General features: G+C 44.8%; 2 protein-coding genes across 3 annotated transcripts in view; one reads left to right on the top strand and one right to left on the bottom strand.

The window, feature by feature from the left end:
* PAFAH1B1 (platelet activating factor acetylhydrolase 1b regulatory subunit 1) overlaps positions 1–18,943 on the bottom strand; it is a 93,103-nt gene extending 74,160 nt beyond the window's left edge. The window contains exon 1 of one of the 2 annotated variants that reach the window (XM_063598857.1): positions 18,801–18,943. The gene's annotated coding sequence lies outside the window, so the exon portion shown is untranslated. Of the gene's footprint in view, positions 1–18,127; positions 18,571–18,800 lie in introns of those variants that run through there. The other variant, XM_003809281.5, reaches the window with a different exon arrangement.
* On the top strand, positions 11,447–12,371 carry LOC103784583 (small ribosomal subunit protein eS10). The gene has a single exon (XM_034941262.3). It carries the CDS (start codon positions 11,864–11,866, stop codon positions 12,359–12,361), a length of 498 nt encoding a protein of 165 aa, XP_034797153.1. The 5' UTR covers positions 11,447–11,863; the 3' UTR covers positions 12,362–12,371.
* Positions 18,944–21,605: the final 2,662 nt, after the last annotated feature.

The raw sequence follows: 21,605 nt of genomic DNA, 5'->3' as shown, positions 1-21,605 counted from the left end.
AGCTGTGTCCTGGACCCCTTTTCTGTATTTCTTTCTTTTTTTATTTTATTTTTTCGCCCCGAGACGGAGTCTTGCTCTGTCACCCAGCCTGGAGTGCAATGGCGTGATCTCGGCTCACTGCAACCTCTGCCTCCCAGGTTCAAGCGATTCTCCTGCCTCAGCCTCCTGAGTAGCTGGGACTACAGGCGCACACAACCACGCTCGGTTAATTTTTGTATTTTTAGTAGAGATAGGGGTTCACCATATTGGTCAGGCTGGTCTCGAACTCCTGACCTCATGATCCGCCTGCCTCAGTCTCCCAAAGTGCTGAGATTATAGGCATGAGTCACCGCGCCTGGCCCTTTTCTATATTTCTTAATGTTTTTACCACTTTTGGATATTCTGGAAGAATATTCTCTACCCACCTTCAAATTACAGAGAAGAAGACAGACAAGGATGAAGAAGATTTGAAATTATTTTCTAACAAGAATTTTAATGTACAGTCACTCCCACAAATTCTATTCTGGGTAAAATTAGATTTTCACAGGGTAATTTAAATCCTACATATGAATGGTCTGTACTTGATGTATGGAGGTACCTGCCAAGGAGGTTAAAAAGCTGGGTTGAGGGAAACTCATCCACTCATCAGACACTGAAAGACAAATCTATCCACTCTTTCAGACTGACTCATGTGATGTGATTGGTCTCCCACACTAAGACTACTTAAATACTTGTCATCCATCTACCTTAAAGATGTTGAAGAGGATAATAATAATTACAACATAATCCTCTTTATGAGAGCCCCATGAGAAACTCTAGCCCAAGCTTGTGCTACCCACGGCCCAGGACGGCTTTGAACGTGGCCCAACATAAATTTGTAAGCTTTCCTAAAACACTGACATTTTTTTTGTGACTTTTTTTAAGCTCATCAACTATCGTTATTGTATTTTATGTGTAGCCCAAGACAATTCTTTTTCTTCCAATGTGGCCCAGGGAAGTCAAAATATTGGACACTCCTGCTCTAGCCTGATAGTGCCAAGTGATTAGTTATCTTTCTGAACTATCTAGTTATTTTGTATCTTAAGGACACTGTAAAAAAATAAACTACCAAGTTTTTCTCTCCTGCTGGTTCCTAGAAAGCTCAGAGTCAAATCTGTGCTCTGCCTGTAGGAAGAAAATTATAATAAACCTTTTTGGCCTACATCCTGACTTGACTTTATCTTTATCTTTTGTTTTTGTTTCTTCTTTCTCCTTACTTTTATCTGAGGCATTTTGTAGTTTTATGCATCCTCATAAATTGCTTTAAATAAGGAGTTACAAATCAAATACAGAGACCAACTTGCCAGGTGAAAGTCTGAGTCGGCTAGAAATAGAACACCAATGATAGAACTGCGTTTTCAAAGTTCAATTAAAAACAAAATTACTGGCCAGCCACAGTGGCTCACGCCAGTAATCTGACCACTTTGGGAAGCTGAGGTGGGCAAATAATTTGAGGCCAGGAGTTCAAGACCAGATGGCCAACATGGCGAAACCCTGCCTCTACTAAAAATACAAAAATTAGCAGGGCATGGTAGCACACGCCCGTAATCCCAGCGACTTGGGAGGCTGAGGCACAAGAATTGTTTGAACCCAGGAGGCAAAGGCTACAGTGAGCCGAGATCGTGCCACCGCACTCTAGCATGGGCAACAGAGCAGGACTCTTGTCTTAAAATATATATATATTAAAATATTCTTCGTTTCAGCCGGGCGCGGTGGCTCATGCCTGTAATCCCAGCACTTTGGGAGGCCTAGGCGGGTGGATCACGAGGTCAGGAGTTCGAGACCAGCCTGACCAACATGGTGAAACCCCGTCTCTACTAAAAATACAAAAATTAGCTGGGCCTGGTGGCAGGCGCCTCTAATCCCAGCTACTCGGGAGGCTGAGACAGGAGAATCGCTTGAACCTGGGAGGCAGAGGTTGCAGGAGCCGAGACAGCGCCACTGCACTCCAGCCTGGGCAACGGAGTGAGACTCTGTCTCAAAAAAAAAAGAATCTTCATTTCCAGAAAAATATACTCTTTTCTACTTTTCTTGAATACTACAGCTGTCAAGCTATACTTTTTTCATTTTTGAAAGAAACATCATCAATAGAGAAGTATCTGTCCACCATGAACAATACAAGGGCAATAATAAACGCCAACAGGGAGGACCAGCAACTTGTTCCACTGGAGAGCGTATGCTCATCTAAAGGCAGGCAGCGGGAGCCGGGCGCGGTGGCTCATCCCTGCCATCCCACAACTTTGGCAGGCCGAGGCAGGGGGATCACTTGAGCCCAGGAGTCTGAGACCAGCCCCAGCACCAGAGTGAGACCCCATCTCCAGCAGGGAGAAAAAAAAATTCAAGAAGGCAGCTGTAATTCAGCTTAGGTTAACTGCTGTCATGGGAAAATGTGGGCTGCCTGTTGACAGAGCTCCTAATTTTTCAGGATAACCAGAAAATAGAGACTTTATGTAAAACAGCTAGTTTTTAAATGTTGGCTCAAAAAAATGTTAACCATCAATGCAAAGAGAAATACAAGGCTGCCAGTATTCAACCCCTGGCTAGATAATGAATAAATATGTTTGAATGGTTGAAGAGATGGAAGAAAACAGAATGAAGTTTAGGAAATTATGGTCTAAAATTGATGCAATAATATTATCCATTCTCTTTATTCAGCTTGAAGCATAAATATTACCAAAGAACAAATATTTTATTTAATTAACCTAAGGGTGAATTCTGCAGTGCAAAAACAAACAAATCATTTTTTATTTTTAGAGATGAGGTCGCACCCTGTTGTCCATGTTGGAGTGCAGAGGCACAAGCACAGCTCACAGCGACCTCAAACTTCTAGGGACCACAGGCACATGCCACCACATCCGGTTAATTTGTTTTTTGTAGAGACAGGGTCTCACTATGTTGCCCAGGCTGGTGCCAAATTCCTGGCCTCAAGCAATCCCCTGCTTTGGCCTCCCAAAGTGTTGAGATTACAGTTGTGAGCCACCACACCCAGCCCAAGTAAACACATCATATCATCTCACTAGCAAACACCTTCCTTATGTTCACTGCAGCATTGTCTGTAATAGTAAAAAGCTGTAAACAACCTAATTGCCCATTTCTGTAGTCTAAACATAAAGAAAATATGGTAAAAGGGCCAGGTGTGATGGCTCACGCCTGTAATCCCAGCACTTTGAGAGGCTGAGGCCAGTGGATCACGAGGTCAGGAGTTCGAGACCAGCCTGGCCAACATAGTGAAACCCCCATCTCTACTAAAAATACAAAAATTAGCCGAGCATGGTGGTGCGTGTCTGTAGTACCAGCTACTCAGGAGGCTGAGGGAGGAGAATCGCTTGAACCTGGGAGGTGGAGGCTGCAGTGAGCTGATATTGTGCCATTGCACTCCAGCTTGGACAACAGAGTGAGACTTTGTCTCACAAAAAAAAAAGAAAAAGAAAATATGGTATCATATATAAGAAATTATACAACTAAATAAACTAGATCTACATATATCAATAATGCATCTAAAAAACAGGAAAGAAAACCAAGTAGATTAATATAGATATACAGTAGAATATTCACGTAAATTCTAACAATCTATAAAGCACTACTATATATTGTTTATAGATACACCCAAATATAGTAAATGCATAAAAATATGGAACGAAGGGCTATATACAACATTTAGGAGAAACTTTACTACTGAGAAGAGGAAGGTGGACACGATTGGAAAGAAGTACAAAAGGGACATCAAGCCGGGTGCGGTGATTCACGCCTGTAATCCCAGCACTTTGGGAGGCTGAGGCAGGTGGATCACTTGAGGCCCAGAGTTTGAGACCAGCCTGGCCCCAACATGGTGAAACCCTGTCTCTACTAAAAGTACAAAAATTAGCTAGGTGTGGTGGTACATGCCTGTGATCCCAACTACTCGGGTGGCTGAGGCAGACAATCGCTTGAACCTCGGAGGTGGAGGCTGCAGTGAGCCGAGATGGTGCCGCTGCACTCTGGCCTGGGTGATAGAGCGGGACTCCATCTCAAAAAAAAAAAAAAGAAAAAGAAAAGAAAAGGCCAGGCGTGGTGGCTCACACCTGTAATCCCAGCGCTTTGGGAGGCCCAGGCAGACAGATCATGAGGTCAGGAGATGGAGACCACCCTGGCCAACATGGTGAAACCCTGTCTCTACTAAAATACAAAAAAAAATCAGCCGGGCACGCTGGTGCACGCCTGTAGTCCCAGCTACTCAGGAGGCTGAGGGAGGGGAATCTCTTGAACCCTGGAGGCCGAGGTTGCAGTGAGCGGATATTACACCACTGCACTCCACTCTGGTGACAGAGCAAGACTCTGTCTCAAAATAAAAAACAAAATACAAAAAGATATCAACTATAACTGTAATAATGCCTTCTTTAAAAAAGCTCTAGGTCAGGCGTGGTGGCTCACGCCTGTAATCCCAGCACCATGGGAGGCCAAGGCAGGTGGATCACAAGGTCAGGAAATCGAGACCATCCTAGCTAACATGGTGAAACCCCATCTCTACTAAAAATACAAAAAATTAGCCAGGCGTGGTGGCGGGCACCTGTAGTCCCAGCTACTAGGGAGGCTGAGGCAGGAGAATGGTGTGAACCTGGGAGGCAGAGGTTGCAGTGAGCTGAGATTGCGCCACTGCACTCCAGCCCAGCCTGGGCGACAGAGCGAGATTCCGTCCAAAAAAAAAAAAAAAAAGCTCTGAAGCAAATATGACAAAATGTTAACATCTGTCAATTCTGGTAATAGTTATATGGCTATTCTGTTTTACTACTGCAGGTACTTTTAACATTTAACATATGCCCTAATAAAAATAGAAAACAAATTAAACTGTAAATACACAAAATAAAATTTTAGCCAGGCATGGTGGCTCACCTGTAATCCCAGCATTTTGGGAGGCCAAGGCGGGCCTGAAGTCAGGAGCTCAAGACCAGCCTGGCCAACGTGGTAAAACCCCATCTCTACTAAAAATACAAAAATTAGCTTGGCTTGGTGGCGGGCGCCCATAATTCCAGCTACTCAGGATACTGAGGCAGAACTGCTTGAACCCAGGAAGCAGAGGTTGCAGTGAGCTAAGATAGCGTCATTGCACTCCAGCCTGGGCGACAAGAGTGAAACTTCGTCTCCAAAAAAATATTAAAGAAAACTCAAAAAGCACTTTTTTTCCATCGGGCATAGGTCTCATGATACGCTTTCTGACAGGTAACAAGTTGGATACATAAATGAAATGAAAGCCCTGAAGGGTAAGTCCTACACACATGAAGCCCTCCTGTGAAGAATTTTGGAGTCGAATAGTTAAGATTCCTATATCAATCTGGCTCCTTACAAACTGTGTGACCTTGGGGAAATCTACAAACTTCCTAAGCCTATTTACCCATTTTTAAAAAGGGACTAATATACCGCCTACCTCAAACAGCTGTGGTGAAGCTTAACAAAATCGTCAATATTTAAGGGCTTGTCTAGCTTTGTATATCTCTCACCTACAGCTCAAGAATAATTTCACTTTTGTACTTTTATATACATAAGCAAAGTAAAAGACTTTGCTTCCCTAGTGTCCAAAGACAGACAACAAATCATTTTTGCCATCACAAGAAAGCAGAAAGCAAAGGTCACCTCATCTTAATCATCATCAATCATCACCATAATAACAATATTTATTGAGTACTTACTATGTTCTAGGTACCATTCCTAGGCTCTTTAAATGCATTAACTCACTTGACAAGTCAGATAATACATTTTATATACGCTAGAAGAAGAGAAAAATAGGTACTTATTATAAGATTACGAACTCAGAGAAAAGAAAGTTTCTTCCAGGTGGAAAAAATTAGAAAAGACTGCCTGGAAATGGAAAACCTGGTAGGCAGATTTGAAGCGTAAGTAAGGGGGGCGCGGCAGGGAGTCAAAGCAGCAAAAGGAACACAAAATATCTTCCCAAAGCTGAATCACAGTAGACATGGAAGGCGATAAGAAACAGGATGAAAAGCCAGGACATGTAAGAGAAGTCTTTGAGTGCCCATTTAGGATTCAATAAACATCTATTCAGTACCATATTTTGCCATTGTGTTCTTTGCATTTTCATTAAAGACAGTAAAAAGCTGATGATGGGTTTTTGGCAACAAAGTGAATTGAAAACTGTGGTTCAGGAACATTTATCTGGCTGCTTTATGTAATATTCTATACAACTCCTCCTCTTATTCTCTGCTATGGCTAATAACACCTCGTTTCTCAGTTCCACTCAGTCACCCAAACTACAAATCTGAATTGTTTAAACTTGCCTCTCCCCATCACACTACTCATTCACAATCGGACCTCCTAAACCTTTCTCCACTCAACAACATTCAATGTCACTGTCTTGCTTCAAGCACTAATCATTATTTTCTGAAGAAGTCTACATGACCTCCAAAATCCACATTCATTATTGCCACCTGCATAATCTCTCTAAAATATACATCATCTCATAATGCTTGTTTTTACCTGAAATTGTTTAATGACTTCCAACTTGCCTACAAGCTACACAATATACAAATTCTATCAATCTGGCTCAGACGTGCCTCTCCAACCTCAAATTCTACAATCCCCTCTGCCAAACTATTACCAGCATACATAAAATAGTTTCTCATGCTTCTGTGACTATTTATGTTGCTGTTCCCTCCACCTAAAATGACCTCCCACGTTCACTCCAATTATTTTTTTTTTGAGACAGAGTCTTGCTGTCGCTCAGCAGTCTGGAGTGCAGTGGCCGCCATCTCGGCTCACTCCAATACTCCTCCTGGGTCAAGTGATTCTCCAGCCTCAGTCTCCCGAGTAGCTGGGATTACAGGCATGCACCACCAGGCCCGGCTAATTTGTGTATTTTTAGTAGAGATAGGGCTTCACCATGTTAGCCAGGCTGGTCTCGAACTCCTGACGTCAAGTGATCCACCCACCTCGGCCTCTCGAAGTGCTGGGATTGCAGGTGTAAGCCACCACGCCTGGCCCAATTATTCATTCTTCAAGATTCAGTTCAAGTATCATCTCTTGGCTGTCTTTAGTGTGTAGATTTGATGGGCCCTGAAATAGCCTAAATGACACAGGTCACATACAAGGTATACCATAACAACTCAGGACAGCTTTAAAATACCAAGTACACTGATTTTCCTATCCATTTAATCATTTTATTAAGAATCTCAGCAGGGTGCGGTGGCTCACACCTGTAACCTCAGCACTTTGGGAGGCCGAGGCGGGGGGATCACTTGAGGTGAGGGGTTGGAGACCAGCCTGGCCAATGTGGTGAAACTCCATCTCTACTAAAAATACAAAAATTAGCTGGGTGTGGTGGCACACACTTGTAATCCCAGCTACTCGGGAGGCTGAGGCAGGAAAATCTCTTGAACCTGGGAGGTAGAGGTTGCAGTGAGCCAAGATCACGCCATTGCACTCCTGGGCGACAAGACCTCAACTCCGTCTCAAAAAAGAAAATAAAAATAATCTGGCCAGGCGCGATGGTTCACGCCTGTAATCCCAGCACTTTGGGAGGCCAAGGTGGGAGGATCACGGGGTCAGGAGTTTGAGACCAGTCTGACCAACATGGTGAAACCCCATCTCTACTAAAAATACAAAAATTAGCCGCGCGTGGTTGCGCATGCCTGTAATCCCAGCTACTCAGGAGGCTGAGGCAGAAGCACTCGAACCTGGGAGGTGGAGGCTGCAGTAAGCCGAGATCGTGCCACTGCACTCCAGTCTAGGCGACAGAGAGAGACTCCGTGTCCAGAAAAAAAAAAAAAAGAATCTGGAGAAAATTTCAAATTACCCAATGTCAATCAAGATTTTCCCCCTTCTTATGAAATTGAATAAAAACAAAAATGTGTGTGTGTATACATATATACATACTTTTTTTTTTTCCTTGAGACAAAAGTTTTGCTCTTTTTGCCCAGGCTGGAGTACAGTGGTGCAATCTCAACTCACTGCAACTTCTGCCTCCTGGGTTCAAGCAATTCTCCTGCCTCAGCCTCCCAAGTAGCTGGGATTACAGGCATCTACCACCACACTCAGCTAATTTTTTTATTTTTAGTAGAGACGGGGTTTCACCATGTTAGCCAGGCTGGTCTCGAACTCCTGACCTCAGGTGATCCACCTGCCTCGGCCTCCCCAAGTGCTGGGATTACAGGCGTGAGCCACCGCGCCTGGCCTGTATTTTGAAAAATACAAAAATTACCCAGGCATGGTGGCGCGGGCCTGTAGACCCAGCTACTCAGGAGGCTGAGGCAAGAAGACTGCTTGAGCCCAGGATTTGCAGAGTTGTAGTTAGCCACTGCACTCCAGCCTGGGCAACAGAGCCAGACCCTGTCTCAAAAAAAAAAAATCATTCTTTTGTCAAAATGTATTCACTGCACTCTGTTCTGAGATACTACAAGTTGCTCTAGACAGAGAGGACAGCAGGAGTAGAATCACAAAGATCACAAAGTGGGGAGGGAGAAAGCATATATATATTAGAGTGTGAGCAAGGTGGGGCTTGATTAGAAATGAAACTTGAAGTGACTGAAGACCTAGCAAACTGTGTTAAAGTATGTGGACTATAGGAAAGAGGGAGTCAGCACAGCACAGTGGCTGAAAGCCCCAACTGTGGAGCCTCAGTACCTGAGGTTCAACTTTCAGCTCTGCTACTTACAAAGCTGTTACAAAGGGCTCGCTAAATTCTCCTAGAATGTTGTGAGGAGTAAACGAATACTTGTAAAGCACTTAAAACAGTGCCTGGCGTATTAGTAAGTGCTATGTAAATATTTGTTAACTAAATACAAAGGGAGCCAAGGAAGGGTTCTTTTTAAGTAGGGAAGTGTGATATGGTCAGATTGCATTTTAGATAGATGACTGGGGACTATGTAGCAGAAAGACGTTAACAGGACAAGACTGAATTTAGAGAGACGATGTGAAATTAGTTGGGTAAGAGATTATGTGAACTATGATGGTAGTAGTAGTAATCGTAAGTATGGATAGAAGTGGACTAACTCAACAAATATCGAGGAGGTAAAATTGGCAAGACAAGGTAATTGATTGGATATAGAGGAAGAAAGAAGAGTCAAGGTTGAGTCCCACGTAAAGTATTATTTCTAATGTTTTTAAAAGTAATATTCTTCTAAGAACTTTGGATCCTAGATGTCTTCTGTGCTAGTGACATTTGATGTCTTGGGGTTGTATTATGATGCTTCCATAAAAATGCGAACCACAGGCCTGTTTAAACTCTCAAATTGATAGGCCCTCGCTGTTGTTTTTTTTTTTTTTTTTCCAGTAGGTGGAGATAATTTCTCTTTAAGGACATACCATTATGCAGAACACTTATTTAGCCCAAGTCGAAGAGCCAGAAAGCTTGAATAATGATTTTATTACGTGGGGTTTTTTTTATCTTTACGCTGGGATTTGTGATGATAAAGACTATAGCATCATGGTAATACTGTAAAAATTTTTAAGTGACTGCTGAACCATTAAAGACAAATTAAAATTTGTTAATTCTGCTATTTCCAATTTTTTCACTGTTCATTCATATATGATAAACTTTGATAACCAGAATATTTCATTACTTATTGATCCCTTTGACAAATCTTAGCTCATTTCTACATTTGTCAACTTTAAAAATATTTTTTCTTAGGCTGAGAGCAGTGGCTCATGCCTGTAATCCCAGCACATTGGGAGGTAAAGGTGAGCAGATGGCTTGAGGCAGTTTGCTTAGGCTAGGAGTTTGAGACTGGTCTGGGCAACATGGCAAGACCTCACCTCTTACAGAAAATAGAAAAATTAGGCCGGGCGCCGTGGTGCATGCCTGTAATCCCAGCACTTTGGGGGGCCGAGGCAGGAGGATCACCTGAGGTCAGGAGTTCAAGGCCTGCCTGGCCAACATGGTGATACTCCATCTCTCCTAAAAATAGAAATATGAGCCAGGTATGCTGGCAGGCACCTGTAATCTCAGCTACTCGGGAGGCTGAGGCAGGAGAATTGCTTGAATCCAGGAGGCAGAGGTTGAAGTAAGCCAAGATCACGCCATTGCACTCCAGCCTGGGCAACAAGATTGTGAGACTCCATCTCAAAAAACAAAAAACAAAAATTAGCCAGGTGTGGCTGGGCACGGTGGCTCATGCCTGTACTCCTAGCACTTTGGGAGGCCAAGGTGGGCAGATCACGAGGTCAGGAGTTCGAGACCAGCCTGGCCAACAGAGACCCCCCCCCCATCTCTATTAAAAATACAAAAAACTTCACTGGGCATGGTAACAGATGCCTGTGATCCCAGCTATTCAGAAGGCTGAGGCAGGAAAATCACTTGAACCCAAAAGGCGGAGGCTGCAGTGAGCCAAGATCGCACCACTGCACTCCAGCCTGGGCGACAAGAACGAGACTCAGTCTTGAAAAATAAATAAATAAATAAATAAATAAATAATAAATAAATATTCATGTATGAGTTTAGTCAACAGCTTATTTCATTTTCTCTGACAATGCTAAATGTATAGCCTTTCCTCACCCATAAAAAGTTAACCAAGGCCAGGCATGATACCTCATGCCTATAATCCTAGCACTTTCAATCACTGAAGTGGGCAGATCACCTGAGGTCAGGAGTTCGAGATCAGCCTGGCCAATATGGCGAAACCCCATCTCTACTAAAAATAAAAAATTAGCCAGGTGTGGTGGCACATGCCTGTAATTCCAGCTATTACTAGGGAGGCTGAAGCAGGAGAATCGCTTGAACCCAGGAGGCGGAGGTTGCAGTGAGCCGAGATCGCGCCACCGTACTACAGTCTGGGCAACACAGCGAGAGTCCGTCTCAAAAAGAAAAAGTTAACCAAAATACTAAATAATCAAAACATCTGACTCATTTATCTCCATCTTCTTTCTTTTGTAGTTAGCATATTTTTTATAAAACAAAAATATGAAAAGAAATAGATAAAACACTAGTATATCATAAAACATATTCTTTCTTTTTTTGGTTTTTTTTTTTTTTGAGATAGTTTCACTCTTGTTGCCCAGGCTGGAGCGCAATGGCACGATCTCGGCTCACTGCAACCTCCGCCTCCCGGGTTCAAGCAATTCTCCTGTCTCAGCCTCCCAAGTAGCTGGGATTACAGGCACCCACCACCACACCTGGCTAATTTTTGTATTTTTAGTAGAGACAGGGTTTCACCACATTGGCCAGGCTGGTCTGGAACTCCTGATCACCTTCTGCCCGCCTTGGCCTCCCAAAGTCCTGGGATTACAGGCATGAACCACAGTGCCCAACCCATAAAACAAACTCTTCTATCTTTACCTTAGATTAAAAATGGATTGCGCTGGGTGTGGTGGCTCACACCTGTAATCCCAGCACTTTGGGAGGCCAACTCGGGTGGATCACTTGAGGCCAGGAGTTCTTTAGTAAAAATACAAAAATTAGCCGTCTGTGGTGGTATGTGCCTGTGGTCCCAGCTACTCGGGAGACTGAGGCAGAAGAATCGTTTGAACCCAGGAGGTGGAGGTTGCAGTGAGCTGAGATCGAGACACTGCACTCCAGCCTGGGTGATGGAGTGAGACTCTTACCTCAAAAAAAAAAAAAAAAAAAAAAGGTTAAAAATGGATTAATCTGCACTGTAAAATTTTAATAAACATATAACTTTCTACAATGCTTTCAAAAATTAAATTTATTAAAATGTTCAAAGATTCTTAATTTTACTTTTGTAAAAAGTCTCAGAAAATTTCTTAATGGCCTCAGTTAACTGTCAATTCTTGTCAACATAAGAGCCCCAAAAGCAGATAATCAAAATCTATAGGTAATTTGTCCAGTTGAGTTAATTCACTTTTTATACTTAAGAATTCTGTCGCCTTTCCAGCCCCGGTACCGGACCCTGCAGCCGCAGAGATGTTGATGCCTAAGAAGAACCGGATTGCCATTTATGAACTCCTTTTTAAGGAGGGAGTCATGGTGGCCAAGAAGGATGTCCACATGCCTAAGCACCCGGAGCTGGCAGACAAGAATGTGCCCAACCTTCATGTCATGAAGGCCATGCAGTCTCTCAAGTCCCGAGGCTACGTGAAGGAACAGTTTGCCTGGAGACATTTCTACTGGTACCTTACCAATGAGGGTATCCAGTATCTCCGTGATTACCTTCATCTGCCCCCGGAGATTGTGCCTGCCACCCTACGCCGTAGCCGTCCAGAGACTGGCAGGCCTCGGCCTAAAGGTCTGGAGGGTGAGCGACCTGCGAGACTCACAAGAGGGGAAGCTGACAGAGATACCTACAGACGGAGTGCTGTGCCACCTGGTGCCGACAAGAAAGCCGAGGCTGGGGCTGGGTCAGCAACCGAATTCCAGTTTAGAGGCGGATTTGGTCGTGGACGTGGTCAGCCACCTCAGTAAAATTGGAGAGGATTCTTTTGCATTGAATAAACTTACAGCCAAAAAAAAAAAAAAAAAAAAAAAGAATTCTGTCAAAGTGTAACCCTGTTCCCTCAGAGAATATAAAATCTCTGTATACGAAATGCAGCCACTCTTTCCTCCATCACCTTAATTCTCTTGAGATCACCGGAGTCAACTATTACAAAGATCTTTAGGATAGCACATTTCCTTTCACATAACCATTCAGTCAAATGCAACTAGTACTTATTTACTTATTAATACTATCTGTAAAGCAGTATTAGGCATGTTTTGGGAGAAGCTACTCAAATGCCAAAAGCCTTATGCATGCAAAGCAGTCAACAATACAAGACCATATGTTAATAAATGCCAATTTAAATGATGCAGGCAATAAATACCACCAACTTTCACCATTTAACAAAGATTAAGGAGTCCAATCGTTATAGAAAGAATGAATGTGTGATTTTACAAAGCCGTACCCAAGAGTTCTGTGACTGCAATATTTACCTTATTCTAGTCACTAACCTAACATTCGACAGGAAAAGAAATTCTCTGGATTTCAGTTCTCTCATCCATAAAAATACCAATCTACCTCAAAAAGTAGCTGGCAGAAGAACAAATGAAAATCAGTACCAAGCTCAATATTTAGAAAGTTCTAGAGAAACGTTTATGACAATGTTAAAAGACAATAGAGAGTACCGTTCCAGAAGTATCCTTGACAAATGCAGATTAGTCCTATCTAGGTAAGTTTCAACAAGAAGCCACCATCTTTTAAAAAGAAAACAAGAAATAAAATAATAAGTGCTTATGATGCCTGCCACCAATGAATATAAAGCATTTCATAAATATCAATTAAATTCTATAACTGCCATGCCAAGGTTAAAAATTACATATGTAACAGAAGTTAAACTAAGGTTCCATTTCAATGACTAGCCAAAAAGTGCCATGCCAAACCAGCAACAAAGAACAATCCAAAAAGCCTTCACTGCAGTTAACTATTACGCTTACATAATACAGCATCTTTCTTCATGAAATACAGATTTCTCAAAATGTTTGACCTTCAATGACGACGATTCAATTTACAGCTAAGCATCTTCTGGAGAACGGTAGGTCTGTCTTTTTTTCAGAACTCGTATTGTATACCATTAGTTTTATTTTAAATAGAACAACTTTCTAAGTAAAAAAAAAAAAAAAGTAATAGTTGTATTGTAGATGACATAATAAAAACAGTGGCAAAGAATTTCCACTTCAAAACTTAACTATTTCCCTCTTTCCAAAGCACATAAAAATAAGTTACCTGTCATAATGAAATATTTTCGTTAACAGGGACTTAGAGGCAAATAAAAAATATTTTAGGACCACAAGCAGAAATGGCCAGCTTGGTTTAAAACAAACCGAGCCTCAAGTCCCTTTGGCAAAAGAGCGCATGACTCACTGCTTTAGAACTCAATGGGAAGATATTGAAAATTCACTCTGCCCTAATATTTTGCTTTGGGTTTTTTAAGACATCTTCATCTTATTTTTATTTATTTATTTATTTTTTGAGACGGAGTTTCGCTCTTGTTGCCCAGGCTGGAGCGTAATGGTGCGATCTCGGCTCATTGCAACCTCCGCCTCCCGGGTTCAAGCAATTCTTCTGCCTTAGTCTCCCCAGTACCTGGAACTACAGGTGTGCGCCACCATGCCCGGCTAATTTTTTTGTATTTTTAGTAGAGACGGGGTTTCACCATGTTGGCCATGCTGGTCTTGAACTCCTGATCTCAGGTGATCCACCCGCCTCGGCCTCCCAAAGTTCTGGGAGTGTAAGTGTGAGCCACCATGTCTGGCCAGACATCTTCATCTTAATGTTGACAATTTCTATAGCATCCATGACTTATTTACAAAGATGACAAATTATGAATAACATGAACCACATGTAAACAAGAGGGTCTTATTTTTGCTGGATACTTAAAATATAAGCCATAAAGTCTCATATACACAGACAGACAGACACACACACACACACTTTCTGTCTCTCTGTTACTTAGTATACAACTGAGAGAGAAACATTTATATTATTTTTTAAAAATTGAAAATAGGGAAGGGTGTGGTGGCTCACATCTGTAATCCCAGAACTTTGAGAGGCAGAGGCGGGTGGATCACGAGGTCAGGAGTTCCAGACCAACCTGACCAACATGGTGAAACTCCATCTCTACTAAAAATACAAAAATTAGCCAGGTGTAGTGGCAGGCACCTGTAATCCCAACTACTCAAGAGGCTGAGACAGGAGAATCGCTTGAACCCAGAAGGCAGAGGTTGCAGTGAGCTGAGATCACCCCACTGCACTCCAGCCTGGGCAACAGAGCAAGACTTCACCTCAAAAAAAAAAGACACGGATGTTCTAGCTAGAAAAGCATAAATTATGATTCTGACTTTTCCTTCCCAGAAACATCTCAAAATCTCTTTACACTAGAGATATTTTATCTGGAAAAACAGGTAACAAAAAATTGTACTAAAAAATTCCTTCCAATCTCATTAAGAGTTCTATACAGAACTATGAATAATTTTAAAAATTAATCTCCAAATTAAGCCTAAGATTCTCCAACATGTATCAAGAAACACTACATACACTTGGAACTAAAGCTCCTTAAGTCAAATTATCTTAAGCTCCTGATTAACAACAATCTACTGAAAAATCACCACTCAGTGTGTGGGGTTTTGTTTGTTTGTTTTTGACAGAGTCTTGCTCTGTCGCCCAGGCTGGAGTACAGTGGCACGATCTCGGCTCACTGCAACCTCCGCCTCCCGGGTTCAATCTATTCTCCCGTCTCAGCCTCCCCAGCAGCTGGGATTACAGGCGCATGGCACAACACGTGGCTAATTTTTTTGTATTTTTAGTAGAGACGGGGTTTCACCATATTGGTCAGTCTGGTCTCGAACTCCTGACCTCAGGTGATCCACCTGCCTCGGCCTCCCAAAGTGCTGAGATTACAGGCGTGAACCACTGCACCTGGACCTTAGTGTGCTTTGATATTCTACAAACAGTAGGAATAGGGATATGTCAGACACATAATACAGTGAATTATCATTCCCAACCTTACTCATTTCCTCACCATAATAACCCTTCTACTTTCTAATCATATTAAAAAGAACAAAAGTGTAAAAATACATCATACACTGACAAGCATTCATACGGCTAATCAAAGTCACATTTACCACCTATATGTGAAATTCTTTTGAAGATGTCTACTCATGTGAATGCTTGATACAGGGCATTAAAATGACCTACCCTAGCTTATGGCAGTATCTCACAAAAAGGTCCCTTTCAAAGAGCAACACAAGAGAAAAGATCTGAAGGGGCTTTCATGCAAATTATCTTATCCTTTTTCCCCCACCTTTTATGTTCACTATTTTAAAATCTCAAATAGATTTACTGTTTTAAGTAAAACAATTGTAGTATTTTTCTTAGATTTTTGCAGTATTCCTGTACCCCCTATTTCTTGCCAAATATTTCTGACATTAATTTATACTTATATGGCGAGAACAATAAAAAACATTAACAAGAGTGTAGATATATGTGTGTGTGTATCTTTATATATTAATATATACACACACACACACAGGGACAAATAAGGAGACAATAAGTGTCTATTTTAAAGCAGGGACATTGCTTTTTATTCCAATCATTCAATGCCCATCATGCAAAAAAGGTGGAAAACATTAGATTTTAAGACTTACGACAGAGAAATGACTTAGTTGTAGCAACCATTCATATCAAATAACCTTACAAAACATAAGCAAGAGAAAGACGCTGTGAAAGGGCAATACAGCATTTCACAGCTTCTGCTCCCTTACTCCACCCAGTCTTCTCGGCTCAATGGCTGTTCACAGCATCCACAAATATTAGCCCATTTTTTTAAAAAAGGATGTAGGGGGAGGTACCAACGTAGGGCTTGTTCCATCAAAATCAACATATACAGAAATACTTCAAGTGAAAAATTGGATTCCTTTCTGATTTTAAAATATATACCAGCCTTCAATTTCTTTTAGGAGATTCCCCCCTTCTGAGCAATCCAAACAATGATCATTAATGAACACGAAAGAAATCACCCTAAATACAGATTACTCTTCTGCTTTATTAAAAACTGCAATTTGCAACTGCTAATTATTTTGTGAAACTGTGTCCTAAAAGACACCCATTAGAGATTAAAAGCTAGCTAATGCCTTAAAACCAAATCAGAATTTTTTAAGTAAAAGCTTTTACTATATATTCAACATCACTATGACACAGTCAACAGGAAATTTTCCTGATTATGAGACTGGACCCCGCAGCAATTAAGCCGCCCTGCTGCAGCAAAAAAAAAAAAAAAAAAAAAAGCAAACACTCCTGTGGCAAAAAGGGAGGGATGACATTATTACTGGTATGAAAGGCCCAAGCACTGTCTCCTCCGCCCTAGCCTCGAAAAGAAATTCACACAAAATAACCCACCCCCCCAACAAAAATAGAATTGCCAAAAATGGCACAAATTGTTTGGCCTTTAAAACCTTATGAAACTCAAAGACTGTGTGCTTAAAGGAGAGATGGGAATATCAGTAATATCTCTATTTGTCCGGACTGCCACTTAAGGAAAGAGGGAGGGGGGACCTTGGCATGACATCGCCCATTGAGAACGAGACCACAAATCTGGTCCTCCTCTTCAAAGGCGTATTTTCTTAACTAAAAGACTGATATAAATTGGGCCCAAACCCCAAAAGAAAATGTCCTGCCCTCTTCCCAAGGAGTTTCTTGCTAAGTCACAGAAGAAAGGTAGCATAACATATAAAGCTATGGTACCTTGCTCTCTCCTACTAAATACGGAAAACCTCTTCCCCTCTACTGTTACGTTTAGAGGTGCAGAGTCAAAATGTGTCGACCACCTCAAAGGCATTTTCTCATGTGGGAGGCTAAAGAGGGTAAATATGCAGAGAGGCACTGCGTTTCCCAAAGGGGCAGGGAGATGAGATTAGATGAAGGGGAATGGCAGGGAGCCTCGAAGCTGAATGTTAACAGCATCAAAAGGCAACTCCCGACCGAGGAGCCGGTGGCAGAAAGAAAATCCTGCCAGATTCGGTGGGTGGATGCTGCGGATTGCTCGGTGGGCCGGGCTGCCTCTCCTCGGCGGGTGCTGAGGCTGGACCGCCGCACCGGGGGCCAGGGAGACGGTGGGCCACCCTCCGCTGGTCAACCCCATCTTAAGGACCAGTCGGGGACGGAATGCCTGGAAGGCCCTATGGGTGCCCCGGCGGCGCGGGGCTGAGCCGGTCCCCAAGCCGATAACTGAGGGTGGGGTGGGGACTGCGGTGCTCGTCTCCGCGGCCGGGGAGAGCGGGGCCGATCCTTTTCCCCAAGATCAGAGAGCTACCTGGTCCCCACGCCCTTCCAACCCAAGAATACTTTTCTTGCTAAGTCACCGAGGGAGGAGGGCGATCCCTTCTTGGGGAGGGCCGCGGGGGGGGGGTCGCAGCGGCGCCGGCAGCCCCCAAAGCCGGGCCCGGGAGGAGAGGAGCGAGGGCAGCGCCCTCCCCGGACTGTCCCCCTCCTCCGGGTCTCTCACTCAACGGCCGTCGCGGCCGCCATTTTGAGAGCGAGGAGAGAAGAAGAAGGAGGAGGCGGCGGCGGAGGCAGGGGGAGGGGAGAATGGGAGGGAGGGGACCGGCGCAGCCACATCGTCAGGCCGCCGGGTCCGGCCTGCAGCCGCCCGGGCGCGGTGGAGGAGACAGAGGGGAGGGCGCAGACCCGCGCCGCCTTACCGGAGCGCTGCACCGCCGCCTCCGCAGGGCCTCTTCCGTCCTTCACTCCCATCCACCGGCGGGGGAGGGGGAGGGAGAGGGGAGGGAGGAAGGAGGGAGGGAGGGAAGGAGGGGGGGAGGATGGCGCGCTGGGCCCGGGCCCGGGGAGGGGGAGGGGAGGGGAGCGGGCGGGCTCCTCAGCCGTTCCGGGGCTCGAGTCCAAGCTCGGCGCTCGCGGTTTCTCTTGCTCGCGCCCGAGCGCTCCCCTCCTTCTCCTTCTCGCTCCCTAGACTCCCGTGTCGCTGCTCCTCCGCTCGCTCACTCGCTCTCCCGGCCGCCGGACTCCGCCGCCGCCCCGCCGCTCCAGCTCCGTCTGTCACAGGAGCTGCCCCAACGCCCTGACGTCACCGCGCCGCCGCCGCCGCCGCCGCCGCCCCAGACCCGCCAGGAAGAGGGAGGGGCGGGCGCCGGGAGCGGAGGAGGGGCTGCGGCGCATGCGCCGGGCTGGGCCGGGCCGGGGCCGCGCTGCCTTCTAGCGGGCGGGCGGCTCAGCGGTGCCCCCCGGCCGGCGGGCGAGTCTGCGTGCGAGGTGCTGCTTCTCACGCTCCGCACGCTTCTGTAACCTTGGGAGAGGCTCTTTTTTCCCAGCCCCTCGTCTGACTTGCGGCGCCTTCTGAACTCTGGCTCTGCTCACCTCGCTGCCCTGCTTTTGCGCTCGTGCGGCCGACAGCGGCGTCCCGTTGGCACCGTGTGTGGCGGGCCCCGGGCGGCGCGAGAGGCAGCGGGGCCCGGCCACCTACCGCCCCTTTCTGCCTCCGGCCTCCGAGATGATTTCCCAGTTTGGGGGGGAATGAGGGAGGGGAGTAGGCTGGCTGGCTTCGGAGGAGGAGCTGTTGAGGTTAAAAGGCAGATGGAATGCTGTCATTGTCTTGATTTGTATTATAGATTCTTAATTGGGAGGACTCGCTTTTGGATGTGATTCAGCTATTCTTCTCCTTAGTCACACACAGACATCAGAGTCTCTCCAGGTCTCGAAACGGATGCCCAAAGAAAGGCCTGGAACTGTATCCCTATAAGGGATGTCTGTGTGTGTTTGCTAAATTATGGATTGAAATATTGATGACAGAGTCGTCTTGGGGATTTGTAGTTAATTTATTCCACACAGATACCTATGATTTTTCTTTTCTTTTCCTTTTTTTTTTTTTTTTTTTTTTTTTTGAGACGGAGTCTCGCTGTGTCGCCCAGGCTGGAGTGCAGTGGCGCGATCTCGGCTCACTGCAACCTCCGCCTCCCGAGTTCAAGCGATTCTCTGCATCAGCCTCCCGAGTAGCTGGGAGTACAGGCACTTGCCACCACGCCCAGCTAATTTTTGTTTTGTTTTTGTTTTTGTTTTTTGAGATGGAGTCTCGCTCTGTCGCCCAGGCTGGAGTGCAGTGGTGCAATCTCCACTCACTGCAGGCTCCGCCTCCCGGGTTCACGCAATTCTCCTGCCTCAGCCTCCCGAGTAGCTGGGACCACAGGCGCCCGCTACCACGCCCGGCTAATTTTTTTGGTATTTTTAGTAGAGACGGGGTTTCACCATGTTGGCCCGGATGGTCTCGATCCCTTGACCTCGTGATCCGCCCGCTTCTGCCTCCCAAAGTGCTGGGATTACAGGCGTGAGCCACCGTGCCCAGCCGACCCTTGATTTTTAAAAAGCGAGATTTGGGGTTCTGAATAATTCAATATGGGCTATTATTTTAATAACAGGTTTAAATGAGATTATCTTATCATTCATTTGTATTGTCCAAGGAAGCTTTTTTCTTGAAACAGGCTTAAGCTTATGTGTACTGATTTTGTTGCGTCACTTTATGTAGGTAAATATATATATATATACTGCATTTGAGAAGCAGCAGAGTTAACGAAAGAGACAACTTAGGTGTAAATCCTGGACCCCGCACTTGCCAGAAGCGCGACCTGGGGCAAATTACCATACCTCTCTTTGGCCTCAGTTTCTCAATAAAAGACACCTAATAACTAACCCGGCTTTTGTGAGAATTACAGAGGAGGTGCAGCCTGTGTAAAGTATCTTAGTTTCGTGGGGACTTATAGGTAACTCATGTAAACATTACTGTTGCTTGATACCAGAACAAGTTTCCTTTGTTCAAGAAAGGTTATCTCTGCCAGGCACAGGTTGCTAACCCCTGTAATCCCAGCAATTTGGGAGGCCAAGGCAGGGATGGGGAGGTTGGGAGGGGGGCCGTGGATCACCTGAGCCAAGGAGTTGGAGACCAGCAGGTGCAACATAGTGAAACCTCATCTCTACAAAAAAATTTTAAAAATTAGCTAAGTGTGGTGGCACATGCCTGTAGTCCCAGCTACTGGGGAGGATGAGATGGGAGGATTGCTCAAGCCCTGGAGATCCAGACCAGCCAGGGCAACAAAGCAAGATCTCATCTCTAAAAACAAAAAAAGAAAAGAAAAACAGCTGGGCGCGGGGGCTCACGCCTGCAATCCCAACACTTTGGGAGGCTCAGACAGGTGGATCACTTGAGGTCAGGATTTCGAGACCGGCCTGGTCAACATGGCGAAATGCCATCTCTACTAAAAACACAAAAATTAGCCGGGCATGGTGGTGTGTGCCTGTAATCCCAGCTACTTTTGGGACTGAGGCATGAGAATCGCTTGAAGATGGGAGGCGGAGGTTGCAGTGAGCCAGGATCATGCCACTGCACTCCAGCCTAGGTAACAAAGCCAGAGTCTGTCTCAAAAAAACAAACAAAAACAAAAACTTTTAATTAGCTGGGTGTGGTGGCGCATGCCTGGAGTCCTAGCTACTCGTAGGAGGCAGAGGCAGGCGGATCGCTTGAGCCCAGGAGGTCCAGGCTGCAGTGAATCATGGTCATGCTACTGCACTGTATCCTGGGCAGATTGGACCCCCATCTCTAAAAATAGGCTGGGATCAGTCGTTCAAGGCTGTAATCCCAGCACTTTGGGGTGCCAAGGTGGGAGAATCTCTTGAGCCCAGGAGTTTGAGAGCAGCCTGGGCAAGACAGGGAAACCCCGTCTCTACGGAAAAATAGAGAAATTAGCCAGATGTGGTGGTTTGGGCCTGTGGTTCCACCCATTGGGAGGCTGAGATGGGAGGATCGTTTGAGCCCGGGAGGTGGAGGCTGCAGTGAACCGAGATCACACCACTGCACTCCAGCCTGGGTGACAGAGCAAGACCCTGTCTCAAAATAAAGTTAAATTAAATAAGTAAAATGAGTAAAAAAGAAAGATTGTCTCTATCCCCTAAGTGTTCAAAGGGAACATGAGCCAGTTGCATGAAGGCCTTGGGTTTTTGCCTCATGAAGATTTGCCAGAGATGAATCAAATTGTCTTAGAAAGTCTTGTCCAGTTTTACATTTCTGGGATTTTCAGATAAGGACAATAAAATGAGGCATAGAGGTTTGGTCTGTGCTATTGCTTGGGTTCAATAACAGTCAATAAACATACAATAAATTAGCATCCCTTTGTT

This window comes from Pan paniscus, chromosome 19 (genome assembly GCF_029289425.2).
Source record: "Pan paniscus chromosome 19, NHGRI_mPanPan1-v2.0_pri, whole genome shotgun sequence".
NCBI lineage: Eukaryota > Metazoa > Chordata > Mammalia > Primates > Hominidae > Pan > Pan paniscus.
The sequence above is the reverse complement of the archived record's forward strand: the minus strand, read 5'-3'. Positions and strand labels throughout refer to the sequence as shown.

Bases quoted from the DNA above. Each gene is read 5' to 3' on its own strand.
- LOC103784583 (XM_034941262.3), top strand. From the start codon at position 11,864: ATGTTGATGCCTAAGAAGAACCGGATTGCCATTTATGAACTCCTTTTT.